This window comes from Crocodylus porosus, unplaced genomic scaffold (assembly GCF_001723895.1).
Source record: "Crocodylus porosus isolate Cpor-Errol unplaced genomic scaffold, CroPor_comp1, whole genome shotgun sequence".
NCBI classification, from domain to species: domain Eukaryota; kingdom Metazoa; phylum Chordata; order Crocodylia; family Crocodylidae; genus Crocodylus; species Crocodylus porosus.
Window position 1 is genome coordinate 11,579,549 of NW_017728928.1, and position 18,814 is coordinate 11,598,362.

General features: G+C 48.8%; 1 protein-coding gene across 4 annotated transcripts in view; it reads right to left on the reverse strand.

Annotated features, from left to right (window-relative positions):
* Positions 1-18,217, reverse strand: part of HID1 (HID1 domain containing) — a 42,046-nt gene extending 23,829 nt beyond the window's left edge. Inside the window, exons 1-4 of one of the 4 annotated variants that reach the window (XM_019542520.1) lie at positions 18,058-18,217; positions 7,083-7,232; positions 4,493-4,663; positions 912-1,025 (exon numbers count right to left, since the gene is read on the reverse strand). In XM_019542520.1, coding sequence (XP_019398065.1) covers positions 912-1,025; positions 4,493-4,663; positions 7,083-7,232; positions 18,058-18,123 — 501 coding nt within the window. In that variant the 5' untranslated portion in view covers positions 18,124-18,217. Of the gene's footprint in view, positions 1-911; positions 1,026-1,764; positions 1,864-4,492; positions 4,664-7,082; positions 7,233-15,735; positions 15,805-18,057 lie in introns of those variants that run through there. The other 3 variants (XM_019542521.1, XM_019542522.1, XM_019542523.1) reach the window with 3 other exon arrangements.
* Between the last annotated feature and the right edge of the window lie 597 nt (positions 18,218-18,814).

Genomic DNA, 18,814 nt, shown 5'->3' on the forward strand with positions numbered 1-18,814 from the left:
CAGGAGTGACCAGGAATAACGGTCACAAGCTGGCAGAGGGTAGATTCAGACTAGGCATCAGGAGGCACGACTTCACTGTCAGGGTGGCTAGGATCTGGAACCAACTTCCAAGAGAAGTGGTGCTGGCTCCAACCCAGGGGACTTTAAGACAAGGCTTGACAATCACCTTGCTGGGGTCGTTTGACCCCAGTACTCTTTCCTGCCATGGCAGGGGGTCGGACTCGATAATTTGTTCAGGTCCCTTCCAACCCTACTAACTATGAAACTATAAGTAACAGAACTCCACACAGACTTGGGGAACAGAGTTACGAAAGTCCGCTTCACCTCTCTGCGATCATCAGGAAATTTTTGTCACCAAAAGTCCAAAAAATATGCGAAGCGGTGAACTTCAGTGAGCACCTGTCTTTTTAGGAAGGCTAGATCAGAACTCCTCATCTGTCTTCTGATTTCACTGCACAGTGAGACTTGGTTATAACCAACATATCGCTGACCACAGGGCAAGAAACTAGAGAAGGATTGATGCTCCTGAGCAGTATGTTCCTAGCCTGCCCCTCCCCACAAAGCAGGAGCTGGTGGCAGAATAGTCAAGTTGATCTGTCTACTTAATTAAAGACATTTTTTGCAAAAAATCTAGTTGATCTAATATAAGATATCACCTCTACCACAAGTTCTGATTCTTTCTGTCTACTTAAGACACTTTGCTTGGCTCTCAAAGTCTCTTCATTCATGATACTAACCAAGCACTTTTTTGCAACAAGGTAAGGACTAAACTACTAAGCTTCTACCAGGGTGGACAAGATGGAAATGTGCATCCTGGACTGGTACATGGGAATGGTGGATGCTTTTGAAGCTGAATGAAAGCTAAGTTGCTGGCTCAGCCAGCTGAAGTCAAACAGGCTCGCTTGACTTACCACAGTGCTCTTCCGGTGACTCTGGACAGTGAAATCTGGACAGAAGAGCAGGTCTGCAATTGCCAGCAGCAATGATTCAGCAAGTGGCCTGGCATTTTCATCGTCTTCATCCCCCTAAAAAAAGGCCAAACAAGATAGAAAAGTTACAGTGCAGGCCTGCAAGGCAGTACACAGTAACATTAAACACACTGCAGCAGACAGGAGACAGATCTGGGGAAAGCAGAGAAACAGGGAAAAGAAACAACCCACCTATTAAAAGGGAGACACCCCCCCTGCTTGAGACCAGGCAGGTGATACAGTAATGGGAGAGGGAACAGTGTCAATGAGAACCCATAGGTTTCAAAGGGAAGAGGACTTGAGGGCAACAGATGCAGAGGGAGATGCAAATAGTCTCACTGCGCCCCCCCAGAAGTTGTCAGGGAGATGTTTGTCCCACTGAGGCTGCACAACTGATACTGACCCTGGAGGAAGGAACCAGGAGGAGGGCACGTGAGATGGGAGAGGGCCCGGTGTCACCCCACCATGACCAGTTGGACGATTCAGACGGAGTCTGGTGCAGGGGGGGCTAGTATCACTCACACAGCACCAGATAATACTTAATTAACTTAAGATAAAACTGAATTAAGGTTTCCAACCCTGGCATGTGCTGCCCAGAGCTGGGGAGAGGAAAGGAGGCAGGTGCCCCCAGCCAGCCATAGCAGACTGACTACTAGCAGAGTGGATCTTGCTCTCCCCAACCCCAGCGAATCCAGAAGCCGATGCTTGTCACACATGGTTACTCCGCTGCATCTGTTTCCAGGGGAACCTCTCCACTCCCTCCCATAAGCATCACGCCTTCCCTACCACAGCTAACTGCAGCCTTCTGCCAGGAGAGGGCGAGAAGCATCTCTGCAACAGCCTGGCCTTTTTCAGCGTGTGCATGACACAGCCGCTCCATCGCAGCTGAACGGAGAAGATCATCTGCACCATGCTGACGTCTCCTAGTGCAACATCACAGACCAATGAAAGGTTCCCACGTGTAAGGATGGGGCCGGGAGTGGTGGGGGCAGCTGGAAGGCAGCAAAGATGCTTTTGCTTTGAAATCAGAGACGCCTCGAGTTCAAGAGGGATTATGTATAAAAAGGATGATCCGCACCAGTGTAGTCTGAGCTAGCAGACGCATCACCTGCGTGCGAAGGATATCAGTCCTGCTGGCACCAGCTACAGTCAGGCGATTCAGAGAGAACATAAGGAACCAGCAGATCCTTGTCACCATGGGGAAGGTGCTTCATTCTCTAAAAAGTCCCTAGGAGGATATTTATCATGTTTAATGAACTGAGGTCTCTCTTCTTCCCCATTCCACCACACTGAGAATGCCCAGGATGTATATCCGTTATCTACAACTCCAAAGGATCATCCTTACTTCTGATCCCAGCCTCCCCAAATTGGGATCTGTCATTCACCCTCACCCACAGGCCAGTCCCTTCCAGGTAGGAAACCCAGCCAGGAAACGCACTCTAGGGTTCAGGTACCAGGACTCCTCCCCACTTTGCACCTGATGGAAAGCTGCCACCTCAAGGACAAAACCAGCAGGGGATGCTTTCAGTTGTACCTTCCTTCCTCTCTGTTAGTGAGCTAAGCATCCCTGCAACTTATGCTCAAGTTCAAAGAACAGAGCCACCTATCAGAGTGCAACACTGCAGCTCCCATATGTGTGGGCAAGGTATGGATGTGCTGATCCAACAGCTGGCTTCCCCACTGCTTGTAGGCTCTGCACACGGATCTCCTGCCTCACAGTGCAGCCAGCTTTATTCAGAGTCAGCTCACGCACCATTTGGGGGCCTTGACTCATCGGTAAAGCCCAAATCAGCATTCATGATGCATGAGCGCAGAACAAATGGACCAGGAACTGAAATGGTACCATCAGTGCCTGCCATTCCCTAACCACCCTAACAGGCTAGAGTGCCCTTTGAGTCCAATAACCGCTGGCCTACACAGCTGCCAAGCGAGGTGCGCATTCAGTGTCTAACAACAGCCAGGCTGTGTCCAAGCACAAAACAGTGCACTGTCCTTCCCCCAAACAAGGCTGCTTGGACACTGTGCTCCCACATAGCTCTATCCCCCAGAACGGAGGCCTGTCCAATCACGAAGTGAGAAAAAAGTACCCACGTCCCCTCTCCCTGCCTGCCAGCATTTCCCTTTAAAATGGGCTCGGGTGAGATAGATTAGAAGTGAGAGATTGAGACAGCTCAAGGCTCTTGCTATCCCATGGCCTTTTTAATTCAAATAGATCAAGGCTCTTGCTGTTCCAAACCCCCCTCTCTGCCACTCCACTAAGCCTCCATGAAAGGCACTGCTGGGCACTACTGTAGAGGGGATACAGCTGCAGTCAGCAGCACAAAGCCCAGAAGTGCCAGACTGCAGACCCAGCGTCTCCAAGGAGAGCACTGCTGTTGTATTAAAGGACCAGCTGCTGTTCTAGCAAGTAGGCAAATCAATGCACCCCTGCTGCTATGCTGTTATGTACAGGAACAGCAATAATATTGCAGCCAAGGATCCTACAGCATTTTACACCCTTCCACCTTGACACCACAAAATGTGATATAGCAAGTGTCATCACTATCCCCGTGTCATCGCTATCCCAGTGCCAATGCAAATGCAGGAGCATTGTCACTCACCTAAGGTTACCCAAGTTAGTAGCGGAACCAGGAATACAACCTAATTAGAGTACTAATTTCCAACTACTGGGCCACACATGCCCATCTCAAAAGCAGTAAAGCTCCGATCAGGAAAGGGCCACTGCATTACAACTCATAGAGCTTCTCTGCACACAGCTCTGTCATAATATTATTTCAGTTTAATTTGGTTCCTGAGTGGCTTTAGCCACCAGTATACTAAAATATGAGGTTCCACCCAAGCTTTATGCACCAGAATACTTGTATTTGTTTAAATTCACATTTGATGTTATACTGGACCAACCACCTTGAGCAGGCAAGGTCTTACCCACAAAAGCCAAGTGACTGAAACACTCCAATAGACACACCAGCCTGTGTTGAACAAAGCAACTTCAAGGAGAAGCAGCAGACAATAACGGTGGTGCTACAGAAGGACTGTACGCTTGCTTTCAGCCCATCGCAACACGCTCAGTATGGAGGCAGCTAGGCCCACTCTGCATCTTTCAAGAAGCTTCCCACAAGATTCAACCCAGTGATTCTCAACCAGGGTACCGCAGCAACTTTGTGTATGGATAACAGCACCGTTAGGTGCGCAAACGTGATTCACAAGATAAACCCAGAGATTTCAAATGGGAATCCATAGCACTGAAACACTCTGACTGGCTGTGATCTGTCTGAGATCTCTGGAACAGAAAAACTACTCTATTATTTACCATGGCAAAAAAAAACCAAAACAAGTTGAAGCCGGGAGCCAACATTTTCCAAGGAGTGCCCTAAGTCTAAAAAGGTTGAGAACCAGTGGTTCAACCAACTGAAACAAAGTTGCTCCTAACTGATCTTTTTTCGGTGCCACATGGTCTCGCTTCCTGCAACATCTCCCTCCCTCCATCCCTAGCCCAACAATGACATGAGTCAATAGACACAGACCCCTCCTCGTCCAGCCCCAGGTACAGTCGACCAGAAGAAGCCTCTCCAGTCAGGATCCTCAAAGATGTACGGCAGGATGCGGGTGAGAAGCCGACTGCAGTTCAAAACGATTTGCCTCTCCTTTTCTGTGTGGCAGCCACTCTCCGCTCCCTGAACCAGCTTCTCCACAGCCTGATGGAAACAAAACAAAGCAAAGTAGCACAATCCTGGCATCCCACGGGCTACAGACATGTGGACTCTACCACACAACTACAAGTAGCCTTTGGTTCCATCATCATTTAGCAAGATCTCTCTTCATTACGTCACGCTTCTGTGATGACTGATGGCATCTCCCTTTTAGGGGATGTAGAAATAAAGAGACTCTCAGCTATTATTAAATGATTTGTATGGCTGTAGCAATTAGAAGCCACGGCCACAGCACCTAGCCCAATGGGACCTTGGTCCATCCAAAGAGATGGCTTCTTTCCCAGAGAGTAAGACTACTTTCTTATTGGGAAATACAGATCTCCAAGCCATATGCTTCCTCCTCTTCTTCCCCTTACTGAAGAAGTGAAAGTAGAGCTGGATCAGAAGACTTTGAAGTCTTCCCGTTTTGCAGAACACGTATAGCATGGGCTTTCTCCTCCCCATACACATGTCTTAGTACTGACCCGGAGAGAATGTCCCTTGGCTGAGAGGAGTTACATCACCATGGCCTGTCCAGTCTTTGGCCTCTCTTCCAACAAGGGGGTAGGGACTACTGGTGTCACCTGCATTGCTCTGGACTGGGGACACTCACCCTGCCCAACAGCCATAGCAGCTTCTCATGGGCAACAGGCTATTCGTCTGATTTGCAAGACAGAAAAAGAAGCATTTACCCCTTACACCTGCTCCTGTTCCACTTACTCCTCATGCCCTGAGCACAAATCAGTGGAGGCCAAGATATTTTCAAAGACTTGACTTTTAACTTTCCAATTAATAGGTGGTGCCTTTCTATTGACTTTTGTGATAGACAATGTAATTCACTGACTTTGTCACCGTCTTAATGGGTATTTAAGTGTTGCCTGTGCTATCAAGGGACCTGGCCATGCTCTACCTTAGGATTAAGCTTGTGCACATTCCAGGTACAGTTACAGCTCAGTACAGTGCGAACAGACTGAGTCCAAACCACACATGCTTACAAATGACACTGCACCTGCATTATAGCAATTTCTCTCCATTGCAGTGATGCAAACTCCAGCAAGCCCATTGTTAAGAATTGCTGCAATAGGAATAACCTGTGGTCCTGAATTGTGCTACGGCCCACAAAAATATAAGCTGTTGCACGTTGCTCCCATTCATATTCAATATCTAACTGTGCTTAAGGCCAGCTGGAAGGATAACCCTGCAGCGATCAGGTCTCTCATGGCACTTTCTAATGGGTAGATGACTACTGTACAATTGCTTTATGGGGAACAAGGTGAGGTGGGCTGGGACAGCGTCAAAAAATTTAGGGTCTACCTACAGTGATACTACTGTGGAGGAATAGGCATGGTAGAAAAAGGTTCTCAAATACAATGCTAGGAAATATAAGTTCTATGATTTCTCAGCAAGGCTGTTTGCATGCCTCAAAATCACAGGGCAGAAAGAGCCTGAAGCATTATTTGTACCAATGCCTTCCTAAGTCTTGCTGAACAGCCTGTTCCCTACACAGCCACAGCCAGCCACATCCTCCTGACTTGACAGCTCAGCAGCTCTGGCAAGTAGAAATGCAAGTAGATGTTCCTTGGGTTCAGTCCCCTAAAAGGGCAAAGTTGAAAGACTAGCATCCGGGGACATGCTAATGCCAAACAGACAGTAGCAGAAGAGATGGAAAAAAGCTTAAGACTTTCTCATAATTATGCATCTATGAGGATTTTAGGGTGAGCAACACCATAGCTGATATTATTCGAGCTATACTAGAAGAGCTGAGGCAGATGGTAAACATGAAGGAGCAATAAGATACTCTGATGGAGAGGCTCCATCAAGGACACACAGCACTTACTGCATGCCATGACCTCCAACAAGCAGGCAGCCTACATTTCAACCAAGGACCTGGGGCATTGGAGCCTAGTAGAGAAGAGTTCTAAGCTGATCAGAAGCCGATTGCGGTTTGTGGTAAACCAAGACAGGAAACGGATGCAAACCATCCTTGCACTGCAGGGCAGAAAAGGGATCTGCCATTCTACATCAGGAGGATAAAGGGACAAGCCAGCCTAAAGAGGAGTGCAGCAGGAGGGTAGGAAAAGGCATTTGGAAGACCTTTGATTCCTGCTGTACTTGCCCCACAAGGCACCGAGCATTTCAGCTCCACCCATTTGTTTATGTGGCCATCATCAGTCACAAATACCAACTCAAGAGCTGGCGAGTACGTGCGATACTGTTAATCACAGAAAGCAGCATTGAGAAGGCACCTGCAATACCAACTAGTAGAAACCTATGAGCAAAAGGCCCCTTGCTCTTGAAGGGAAGGAAATTCTTCCCTGTGCAACAAGCTGCTCAAGTGGTGGGACTTCTGCAGGGCACAAGCCTCATTGTGGTTCTTTGTGCGAAGATGAATCTCACTCCAAGAGAAAAGGAAAAGGCACCTTACCTTATAGCACAGGGTAGCCAAGTTTGAAGGTGATTCTTCCCTCACTGCTCGGATTTCAGCAGCTGGTACAAGGGCAAAGACATCCTGCACCGAAGTGGCTGTGTCTGCCCAAAACTGGTCCCAGAAGGCATCATCTGTTGCCTCCACAGGCTGTGAAGAGACAAACCAAGGGTTACAGAAGCAGAAAGCAAAGAAGGACAAGAAGCAATAACCCTCCAGGACCCCCATCTGACTTGTTCAGTTTTGGGGCCAACCTGGACCTTGTTGATACCAAAACATTAAAATGAAGAAATGCACCTCGGTGTTGATCCATCTGTTCTGTAGCTTGGCGTCCCTACTCCCAGAGCCCCATCTGTTATGGCAGCTGAATGAAAAGTTACTGAACGGAGTATGAGGAGCCAAGTGCACATTACACCTGCATTTCTGGTGGAGAGGATCAACAGGTACCAGCAGTTCTTCACACAGTACATGTGCATCATTCACACCAGCATAGGGTTTCTGAGGCGGACACCTTTGAGAAGGTACAAACAGGAGTCCTTAGACACCAGGGTAAGTCTCAACTTGACACATGTAGCAGGTGCAATGGATTCAAAGCAGATGGACTGTGCTACTTCCCTGCACTCTGCCAGTGCCTTGGGAAGGCCTTGTGGGCTAGGAGCATGCTCAAGTGCAAGGCCCTGCCCCATAAAGTTTAGAATCCATCACAACAAGGTACAGACTGCATGAGACAAAGGTGGGTGGAACAGCAAGGATGAAACAACAGAAAAGCCAGTTATCATACAAAACATCCAGATCCTAGAACAGCCCGAGGGCTCTCACACCAGCAACATGTGGCTCCGTGCCCCATGAACACAGTTCCTCTGCATCTGGAGACATGCTCCTTCTTACCCAGTCTGCTGGGTCTCTGGAGTGGGAGACACTCCTCTCAACAGCCCTGCCATCCCCCTTGGCAGGGAGTGGAAATGTACACTTCTCTCCCAGCCCCATTTCTGGGGCCGCCATGAAGTTTATTAGCCACGGACAGGAGATTGGTTTATCCAATTTTGTCTCTTACAACCCACCTATGCTGAGGAAAGGGACCATAAAACCAAAAGAACTGGACTGCAGTTCTATTACCTCCCCATTAATTACAGACTGAGCATCCTCAATTTATTCATCAAAGTAATCATAGGAAGTGCCCTCTCAGCCATCTGCATCACCTCCCCAAAGAGAGATGCTGCAATTAGAGTGTGGATGTCAGGTGATTCAATGGCAAACAAAGCAGCAGAGACCCTGATTTGCGCTCTTGTAGCTGTACTGGATCTGCCAGGCCAAGAGGAATGATTGCAAAGGAGATGAAACTGCCACGAGCATTAAAAGGAGCAGACATAACCCTTAGGTGTACAGTGCAACCCTCCCCATCAAAATCAATGAGCCATCTTGTCCGAATCGAGGCTTGCTGCACCATAGAAGAGTTTCTGCCTTTCCAAAGTATACAGGCAACAAAAAGCACAGACTGCAGGCTGGGCAAGAAAGCACCACTATTACATGCTCCTCTGAGCATCTGAAGGAAACAAGTGGTGCTCGAAACAACTCAGTGCTGATTTAATGTCCCATGCCTCTGGTACCTGAATGTGGCTCCTCCCATACAAACACTGCCACCACCTCACTGCAGAAGTCTCTCCACAAATTACAGATATCCCCCAAAAATGCATGACCTGGGATTCGGCATCCAGTTCAGTAATTCTTCAAAGATAAATGCACTGATACGTCCAATTCCAGGTGCTGCATTAAAGCCATGCCATATATAGATGGGACTGGTCAAATTATTTGTTAATATAAAAAAAAAAAATACTCTTTAGAAAGTATCCTCACCTGAACTCCCTGAATAAAAAGATTCAAGGGAACTGAAGAATACCTGTTTCCTGCCATGATACCTTTCATACATTGTAAGACCGGAAGGGACCTTGGAAGATCATCAGGTCCAGCCCCCTGTACCAAGCACGGATGGTAACTGGAGGTCAGGTAACCCCAGCAAGGTGGAGATCTCCGGGGTAGGAGATTGCACCACCTCTGGAGGGAGCTTATTCCACAGTCTGGAGACCCTGACTGTGAAGAAGTTTTTTCCTAATGTTGAGCCTGAATCGATCTTCCAGGAGTTTGTGGCCATTACTCCTGGTTTTCCCCTCAGGTGCCCTGGTAAACAGTTGTTCACTGAGCCCTTGATGTCCTCCCCTAATGTAGCAGTAAGCTGCTACCAGGTCCCCTCTCAGCCTTCGTTTCCTCAGGCTGAAGATCCCTCACCCTTTCCTTGTATGGCTTGCCTTGTAAGACTCTGAACATATAGGTGGCTCTTCTTTGGACTCTCTTAAGCTTGATCACATCCTTGCTGAAGTGTAGTGCCCAGAACTGGACGCAGTCCTCCAGCTGCAGTCTCGCCAGTGCTGAGGGGAGCGGAAGAACCACCTCCTTGGTTTTGCTGGAGATGCATCGATTAATGCATGCCAGCGTATTATTTGCCCTACTGGCTACAGCATCACACTGCCGGCTCATTCATACTGTGGTCTATTATTACCCTCAGGTCCCTTTCATTCGTGGTGCTAGACAGTTTGGTGCTGCCAAGTCTGTAGGTGCGTTGGGGGTTGCTCATCCCAAGGTGGAGCACTTTACATTTCTTGACATTGAACTTCATTGGGTTCCAATCAGCCCAACTTGCCAGCCTGTCTAGGTCTGCCTGTAACTATAGGCAATCTTCAAGCACGGCCACACTCCCCCACAACTTGGTGTCATCCTATCCTGCAGCCAGTTTCACACACACCTGACTGTCTCAGAGTTAAGCCCACAATCCTCCAATTTTCTTGCAAGGACATTGTAGGATACTAGCTCAAACGCCTTTTGGAAGTCAAAGGATACAATGTCAACCTGTTCTCTTGTGTCCAGGTGGCGAGTTACCTGGTCATAGAAGGAGATGAGGTTGGTAAGGCAGGACCTGCTCGCGATGAAGTCATGCTGGCTGTCATTCAGGCTCTTACCTTCTGCAAGCTTATCACAGATAGACTTCTTGATGAACTTTTCTAGGATTTTCCCTAGGATGGAAGTTAGGCTGATTGGCCTATAGTTACCCAGGTCCTCCCTCCTGCCCTTCTTGTGGATAGGCACAACATTGGCCCTCTTCCAGTCCTCAGGGACTTCTCCAGAGTGCCATGAGTTGTGGAAGAGTTTCACCAGGGGCTCTGTAATGACTTTGGCCAGGTCTTTAAGCACTTTCATTTTGGGCTCCCACTCTGATCTCAGGGTTGGTTTTTGATATAACCATGAGTGTCATAAATCACACGTGGTAAGGCACCCAATCCTAGCATTGGAGTCACATATGTGGACCCTTGCATTCCTCCACTGAAGCCAGTAGGACTCAACACAGGCATATGGGTCTGTCAAGATGGACCCAAATGCATCACACGCACCATTGTCAGAAGAACCCAGTCTTCACTACTGAGCGTACAGCTGGGAAGTATGCTTCCACTTGGTGCAAGGCAGCCGTGTTCAAGCTGATCCACAGATCACAGGCAGCATGTGGAGCACCTGCTGATGGTTCATGAAGATGTGGCAGACCCATGGCTCCTATTCTTCTTCCCAGCTTCTTTGGTTCATTAAACAAGTTGAAATGACATTAAACCTTTGGCCTAATACTACTTGCCCATGTGGGCAATTACTACTGTAGCCACCTGTTACACAAGGACAAATGGGAGAATGGATGGTCCATGCGAGTGCAAAGGGAAAGAAATGCAACCCAGGAGATGCTGGCTCTATCAAAATATAACTCACACCATGAAATAATTAGGAACAGCTTGTATAAAAGGTGCCTCAAGCCAGCTGTCAGGGGCACGCGAGTGACTGTGGTCAATGGATACAAGAATGCATGCATGACTGTGGAAATCAGGACTCCTGGAGTCTGCTCCTGGCTTCACTTCATACTTTACTATGTGATCTGAGGAGCAACTCACCTGGCCCATATGCCTCAGTCTTCCCGCTTCGTAAAATGAAGGTAACACAGCTGTGTCTCCAACTCACCAAGCAGGTTAGAGTTGCAAGCCTGTAAAACGCTGGGAGATCCTTGAACAGCTGGTGTTACGCAAGTGACTGGTATTACTGGATTACCTGAAGAAGGAGAGCGTTTCCGGCACTGCATACACCCCAAGGTGTGCTCATTCAGCCAGAACGCTGGCTGGCTACACGCTCCTGACTCTCCAGTTAGGAAGCGACAGAGCCTGGGACCTCCTGCCCTTGACGTAAGACAGCCTCAGAAAACAAACAGCTGTTGCCTAACAGAGGCTATTATATGCAGTGAGCGGCTCCATCGCGTTCGACCAGAACAGGGGAGGTGGGAGTGAGAGCTGAAAGGGAAACATTTTCCACAACTTCTCTTCCAACATTAATTCACCCAAGCTTTGCTACAAGTTTCTGTGTACATGCTAGGCATATTACAACACAGACTTCCCCAGTCGCAGCTCCAACGGAGAGAGAGAGAAGCACTCGGCTTTGCTCCCCCACAGCCGGATGCAGTGAGGCAATACATTGTCTGAGTTAACAGCCATAACTCCAGGGAGGGGATGCATCACCAATGCCCAAAGGCCAGAAAGTGAGAGGAGCAGGCAGGCAGTGCCAAGACTCATACAACAGGTTCCTTTCGTTGTGGTTTTTGTCTGTAAGGCACCAATGCCAAGAACTCTGCTATCACTGTCCTTGTCTTGATCCTTCCAGCCACGAAATGAATCACTCCACAATCTTAGAAAGAAGGTGCTTAGACACAGGTGATCCACGATTGCTCTAGTACTGAAAGCCTTTTCGTTTTACCAAACAGGGACTGAATAAGGCCCCAGACCGCTTTCCCCAGAAAAAGGGATTTTTCCAAAGAATTCAACACCGATTCTTCCAGCAGGGAATCTCCACATGCACTCACTTGCTCCCAACTAGATTTGCAAGAACTCAGCTCAGGAGGGCTGGGCTCATGGGATGCATCTCAAATGGAGCCGCCATGTGCAAAGCGTGAGGACAAAGCTGACCTTCACTGATCTGCCTAAAAAATCTGGCCCTACCTGTAAAACATACCTGATGTCTTACACATTCCTTCTGAGGGACCCCACAGCTCTGTATCCCACCATCGCTTCCTATTACGGAAATGCAGCCACCTCTGTGGTGGAATACAGCAGCTGTTTTACAGCACGTTATAAAACTGCAGATCACTTTAAGACAGGAAACAAATATTGCACTCAGTTGAAACTACAAGGGAACCTTGCCAGCAGGACAGTAATTTGCCAAGCTAGGGCCATTTATGATAGCAGGACAAGGGGCTGACCAAGGATTACATTAAAACCACATTTCTGGATAAATTAACAAACACAACAGGTCAGCTGCATTCCTCATCTACTACAATCCTGGGACATAGGCTCAGCACAGATTCAAGACTGCATACGACTGAGTAACCTCCCCCCATTCATAGAATCACAGGCAACTAGTGTTGGAAGGACCTCTGGAGGTCATCTAGACCAACCCCTTGCTCAAAGCAGGACCATCCCCAGCTATATCATCTTCACAGCCCCTTGCTTGTAATTAAGGATCTGAGGCCCAAATGCTGCTCAACACATTTACACTTGCATCCCTTTTGGCAGAACAGTACTGAACTTTTCCTGAGACAACTTCCTCACAGAGTCTTACACAGGGATTAATTACCCTGTTTTCTCACATGCAATACGCCCTAGGAAAAGAGACACACTTTGTGTCTAAAAGGCAGAAGTGGGGGGAAAAGATCTTCCCTTGTAGTAAAGTAACTCAGTAGCAGCAGCCAGAGAGTCCAGCCTGCAGATCTTGCGCTGTTACTTTTACTTTTGCCCAGCAAACATTTAAGTGGGGAAAAAACTGCTGTTACTGTTTCCTCGTTTGTAATGAACATCCCAGTTTCAGGCAGCTGGTTTCTTGGGAAAAGGCAAGAGCATAGACAAGAATATACAGTCATTTTCACTTTGCCCAAACTGTGGCCGAGTTCATTACACGTCCCTCTATGTAATTGCTAACACAGGGAACTAAAGAGCATCAGAAGTCAGCCTCACCCATCTCAGTCCCTTATGAGCTTGGCAAATCTGAAACTCCAGCAAGAAAAGCCTTAATCAGCACAGCCGCATCAGCTCCCCCAGATACAGCACGGAAAACAAATAAGTCTTCAGTCCCAACCAACAAATCAGCACTGTAAAGAGCCATATTTGCCTCCAACACACGGTAGAGGACCTCCTACGCCCCTGGAAGGCTTTTACCAAGGCAGTCATTACAGTAGAGACCTAGTATTATAGATCTAGGAGTTAGGGCTCTCAGCAAGGAGTATAACCTTGGGTGATCTGGACAGCACTGGTCTAAAATCAGCACATGGCAGCCTCCTCCCCTTCCAGGAACCTGTTTAAAAGAAGAGGGCCAGCACAATCTATCTGTCTGAGCCAAGCTAATGGGATGACTGGCGAGGCCTAACATTGCTGTTGAGGGCATGATGGGCAGAGCTAGGGGTGATGTGGCCCAGGGGGGTGAGGTAGGGCAAGATCTGCTGTCTCCAGCTCCCACACGGAGGGTAAACATGACTGCAGGTGCTCTGATGAGATGGGAAGCAAAGATCTCCCATTCATGCATTGAATACTTGGGGCCAGGGCTGGTTATACTGGGTACTTCCACGGAGAATTTCCTGCATGCTGTTCATGCCCTCTCCCCAGCCTTAGCTTTACACGGAAAGTGCGGTTTAGTCCTTTTTAACACTGGGAATTAAGGAGGAAGCAGCTTGGATGTCAGTAATCTGGCCAGCTCTCCAGTACAGAATCACATCCCTGAAAGTAATCCCCCTGCAAACAGGCCACGTCAAAGGAAACAGAAGAACAGAGCTAAGCTGCCAAGGGCCGGTAAACAGGAAGAGGCCTCAGGACACTGCCCCCTTATCTGCTGCCGTCATCCTTGTCTGGGTCTGCTAGCATCTAATTCACTTTCAGTCACAGTCACCGTAATACAGGACCTCAGCCACAGTCCACATTTGCTGTCTTATCCCAATTACCAGTGCTCAGCAGCTGGTCCTTTAAATAATATATGTGTTCCCAGCCACCCATTCTGTATACCCCAGGGCAGGTTTACCGTCTGCAAGAACTCAAACAGTGACTTATGGAGGGTGCTTAGCCCTCGAATAGCTATTTGTGCTGCTTATCAATCCATCCTTTGCTTCTTGTTCAACCCAAGCAAGCATCCCAGCTGCACCAACTGCAAGTACTTTGGGGCAGGGACTCGTTTTTCATTCTGTATTTGGACAGCGACGAGAAGAGCAGGACACTAGCTCACAACTAGGCACTGCTCCAATACCAATGATAATAATATATGTCTCAGTCCCAGTTATAGGAGCTAGAATTACAGAGGGCAAAGAACACAGCAGTCACCTTTGAAGCACCTAACCAAGCCCTGGAAGAGCCCAGGCACTCCTGATACAAGATGCAGCCTCAATGGCTTGACAGTTAATTTGAGACAAGGAATATGAATTTGACCGTGAAGCCCTGCTTGAGCTGTGTGTGCAAACCGCCTCAGTGCAAGTCTGCGGACAAACAGCAATAACACTAGCAAGCAGACATGTCCAGTCCTAGCTGCACAAGACAGAGGCTGCACACACAAGTGTTTGGAGCAGAAAGGAGAACCTTGAACTTTCCAACAGTCCCCCCTAGAAATACTGGAGCAGCAGGTAGCAATTCCCAAGCACACCACTGCTGCAGAAGTGGTGGCTGGAAAGCCAAGCCTTAAAAGGATAGGCTTTAAGAGAGGAAAACATGATTCCTGGAACTCTGAAAGAGGCATGGAAAAACCCTGGCATGAAAACCAGCAGCACAAAATACAGCCTTAAAAATCACAGCCGCCCTTGACAGATGAAAGGCTAGAACCATTTGTTCAGTTGGCGTTTGCTTTTGATAAAGCCAAGAGACATATGCCTGGATGCTTTCAGAACCAGGTTAATATCCAGGTTATGAAACTGATCTCTCTCTAGACACAAGTTCTGTCTCTTATCAGACTCAAATTAGCACCTTATCAAGATATGGCTGTTGCCCATCAGGGGGAGAAAGGGCTGTGGATTATATCCTTATTGTTTCTTCATTTGCTCCTTTTCATCTCTTTAGGGCCAAACATGGCTGGGTTAAAACATGACAAAAACCACTTTAAAAACATCAGGAATGTTATACTTAAGGATGAGCTCCTTGCTGAAACTTTAAGGTCCATCTCCAAGCTGCAGTGAGGGAGGAAGATTGCATTCAATTAAAATACCCCCAAGTTTGATCTCAGCTCTGCTACTGAGTTGCTGCAACACCTTAGCAAGGCTAGGCTTTCTGTTATTCTTCTGTTAGGCAGACTGAATTTTGCACGTATTTTGGAAGGGTTAACATTGTTATGAACACCCAGATAATAAACCTAAGCATACGCAGATCCTCAGGTGAAAAGCAGGTGCCGTTTTATTATTCAAAAGGCACTGTCAATTGAAAACTACATGAAGTTAAATTCCAATTATCCACATGGCTGAGAGAGGACAGAGCTGTGTTATAAATAGACTTCTTTCCAGAATGACTACCACCATATTACGTAATTAAAACGAAAGCATCTTGAAAACCCTATGTACCTCTATAATGCCGTTAGTTAGCTTTTGTCTTCCCTTTCTTGCCATTAAAATCAAGGTGGCCACATTCACTTTGGTTTAGGATCCATATCACTTTCAGGCTCTGGATTCTGCATGGTTTAGGTAGCAAACATTGCAGGGCAAGGTTTGTGTGTTAATTTTTTTTTTAAAAGAACATTTAGAAGGGAGATTTGTTTAAAGGGAGGTTCCTTCATTCACAGAAATATTTAAGTTACCAGAGCTTGGTTTTACAATGCTTGAAATTTCTGACAAAATCTGAATGCTCTCATCTGCAAGTGAACAATGTTCATAGCTGGGCCCTTTCTTGCCATCAAACCCTTGCTCAGCACCAGGTTTCAAGTTACCTGTGATTTAATGAAAAGGTGAATTTCCATTTGTCCTGCTGCCCAGCAACAGAGGAAAAGGTAACAAAAAGGAGTCCTGCTGCTGAGAGAGCAACATTTGGCTTAGCTAAACACCTCCGAGGGCAGCGATTCAAACCAGTCTAATATCCTGTTTTATGCTTTAAATCCAATGACTCAGTGGAATGGGAGGTTACCTGCAGGTTGTTGCCTGTAACAGATCGCAAGGCAGCAAAAATGCCCAGCCATACCGCTGCTCATGCAGCCACCAATGCCCTTCGCAGGTATGTAAATATGGGTGTTTCACCGTCCCACCCTTTTTTCCACATGGCATAAGTCTCACCTACAATTCTGCAGCGCCCTGCAGCAAACCCAGCCAAGAATGCCTTTTCTTTATTCAGTGCCACGGTCAACTTTATCTCACCGCATAATGTCAACAAACCGGAGGAGCCACTCTGCCTTCCAGTCTCGCAGCACATACAGCTGGCGAAATGCGGGCGTGAAGAGGTGCTTTAACTGACGTAGCGTAGAGATCAGGAAAGGGGCTCAGACCCTTTTGCAGTGTCTCCTTCTACTTGCACACATTCACATGACGGAAGGGGAAGCCAGACTTGTAGGACTTGGTACCTTTAACTGAATAGCATCCAAAAAGCTGCTTTGCTTTGACCATATATTTGGGGTTGGTCCAATAAAAGAAAGAAAAAGAAACACCCTGGCTTCTCACACATGTCCTGGACTATCATGGCTACAATACTCCAATGCAACTACTAGGATCTAGGAGTCTCCTGACCAGAATTAAGCTATCCATTTCCTTTCCTCCCCACCCTGAATCCCTGGTCTCGTGCCTCCTGAATTGCACAGCACTTGGTCTTCATCTCACACTCATTTCTCTCTACTATTTTCTACCCTGTCCAATCGCTTTTCCTTCCACATCCTGGAGTCAGCCATCAAAGGCTCCTCAAGGCAGCAACCTGCTCTGTCACTCAAAAAGCTCATAGACATGCCTCTCCACCATGCTCCATCAACTCATCAGCTGGCCAAAAGGTAGGGATGGTGCTTCTTCCCCGACGCTGGGTTGCTTCTCCTCGCCTCCCAGCACCTGCTCGCCTGTGAAGAACCAAGCTGAGGTCCAGACCCGAGGGGTGTTTATACACATGCTCCAGGAGTGGATGGAGAGGAGTGCTTTAATTAGAGCGGCTTCAAGAGCCGCTCTAAAGCGCTGCCACATCTCACGCATCAGCATCCCCGAGCGTAAAAGTGGCGGTAGGGGTGCTTTAACTAAAGGTCATTCGCCAAGCTTTAGTTCAAGCACCCCTGCTGCCATTTTTTCAGTGCAGGGATGCTGCTACACGAGCCACTGGAGTCAGTCGTTAGCTCGCTCCAGCAGACGCGGTGAATGAAGCCTGCTCCGACGCACTGTGATCACAGCACACCCGGGCAGCCTTGCTGCTCATGTGCCGGCACCCCAGATGTCAGATCATCACAGCGATCCTCGACTCCTCTGATTGTTGCTTGGCCCCCTAGAAACCAGGGAGCGAGAGCATAGCCTTAGCAAGCGATGAGAGGCCTCGGCCTTCGAGCACACGGGCGCAACCCCCCTGCCGCCGCAGCCCCGGACTGGGTTGGATTTAATGGCAGCCTTCGACTCCCCGAAGGGGCGTTCGCAAGGGGACAGAGCCAGGCTTGCCACCCCTCAAGCGGCGGCGAGGGAAGTTCGGATCTGAGACCGCGAGGGAAAAAAAACCCCAGTTCTCACTAGCAGGGCAGTCAAACAGGGGAACGGGGTACCCAGCGAGGCGGCGCAATCGCCGCCCTTGGCGGGCTGTGCCAAGCCTCGCCTGGGATGAGGGAGCTGGGCCCCGGGAAGCGGCGAGGCCTGCGGCCTTCTCCGCCAGCCCCGGGATGCGACCCCAGGAGTCTCCTTCTCGCCTGAACAAGCCCCGGGCGGCGGGACCGGCCTCACCTGGGTCTTGGTGGTGAGCTGGATCACCGCCTTCCTGAAGTTCAGCTTGGAGTCGGCGTTGCCCATGGCGCCCCCGGCGCGGCGCGGCGCGGCGAGCTCCTCCTGCGGCGGCGCCGCCTCCTCCCGCCGCGCTCAGCCCGGCCTCCCCCGGCCCCGCGCCGGCTCCATCCCCGCCGCGGAGCCCTCCCCCTGCTCCGCCCTTCGGCCCTTCTCTTCCTGCTCCGCTGCCGGCGCTGGCCGCCCCCCGGCCTGCGAGTCACGGGCCCCGCGGAGCTCGCCTCGCCCGGCCTCACCTGGCAGGGGAACCACCGTGTGCGGGCAGCCCTCGGACTCGGGGCACGACCGTTCCTGAAACCCCCTCTCAAGTCGAAACGTTGTCACTCCGAACCGCTTTTTCCCATAGGAAACAATGTTATAATGGGGGGTTGGTTCCCCATACCCTGTTTTCCCCAAAAATACCCCAGCATGTTGTGCTCAATTAATTATAGATGAGTAACATAGCTACATGAATGTAGTTATATTGTAAATAGCAGTCATATTGACTTGGAAGGACTTCTTTGAGGTGACTTTGCTGGACTTTTTGCAGGGTTCAAGGCTGGGGTCTTCTCGGGAGTCCTGGCAGCAGGTTTTTCTGGAGTCTTGTCTGCTTGCTTAAAGACGGTGTCCAAGGATGTTTGGGCAGATGTTCTCCAGGGAGATGGGCAACACAGTGACTTGTTTGCTGGTGTGGCGTCACATCGGATCAAGCGTTGGCAAG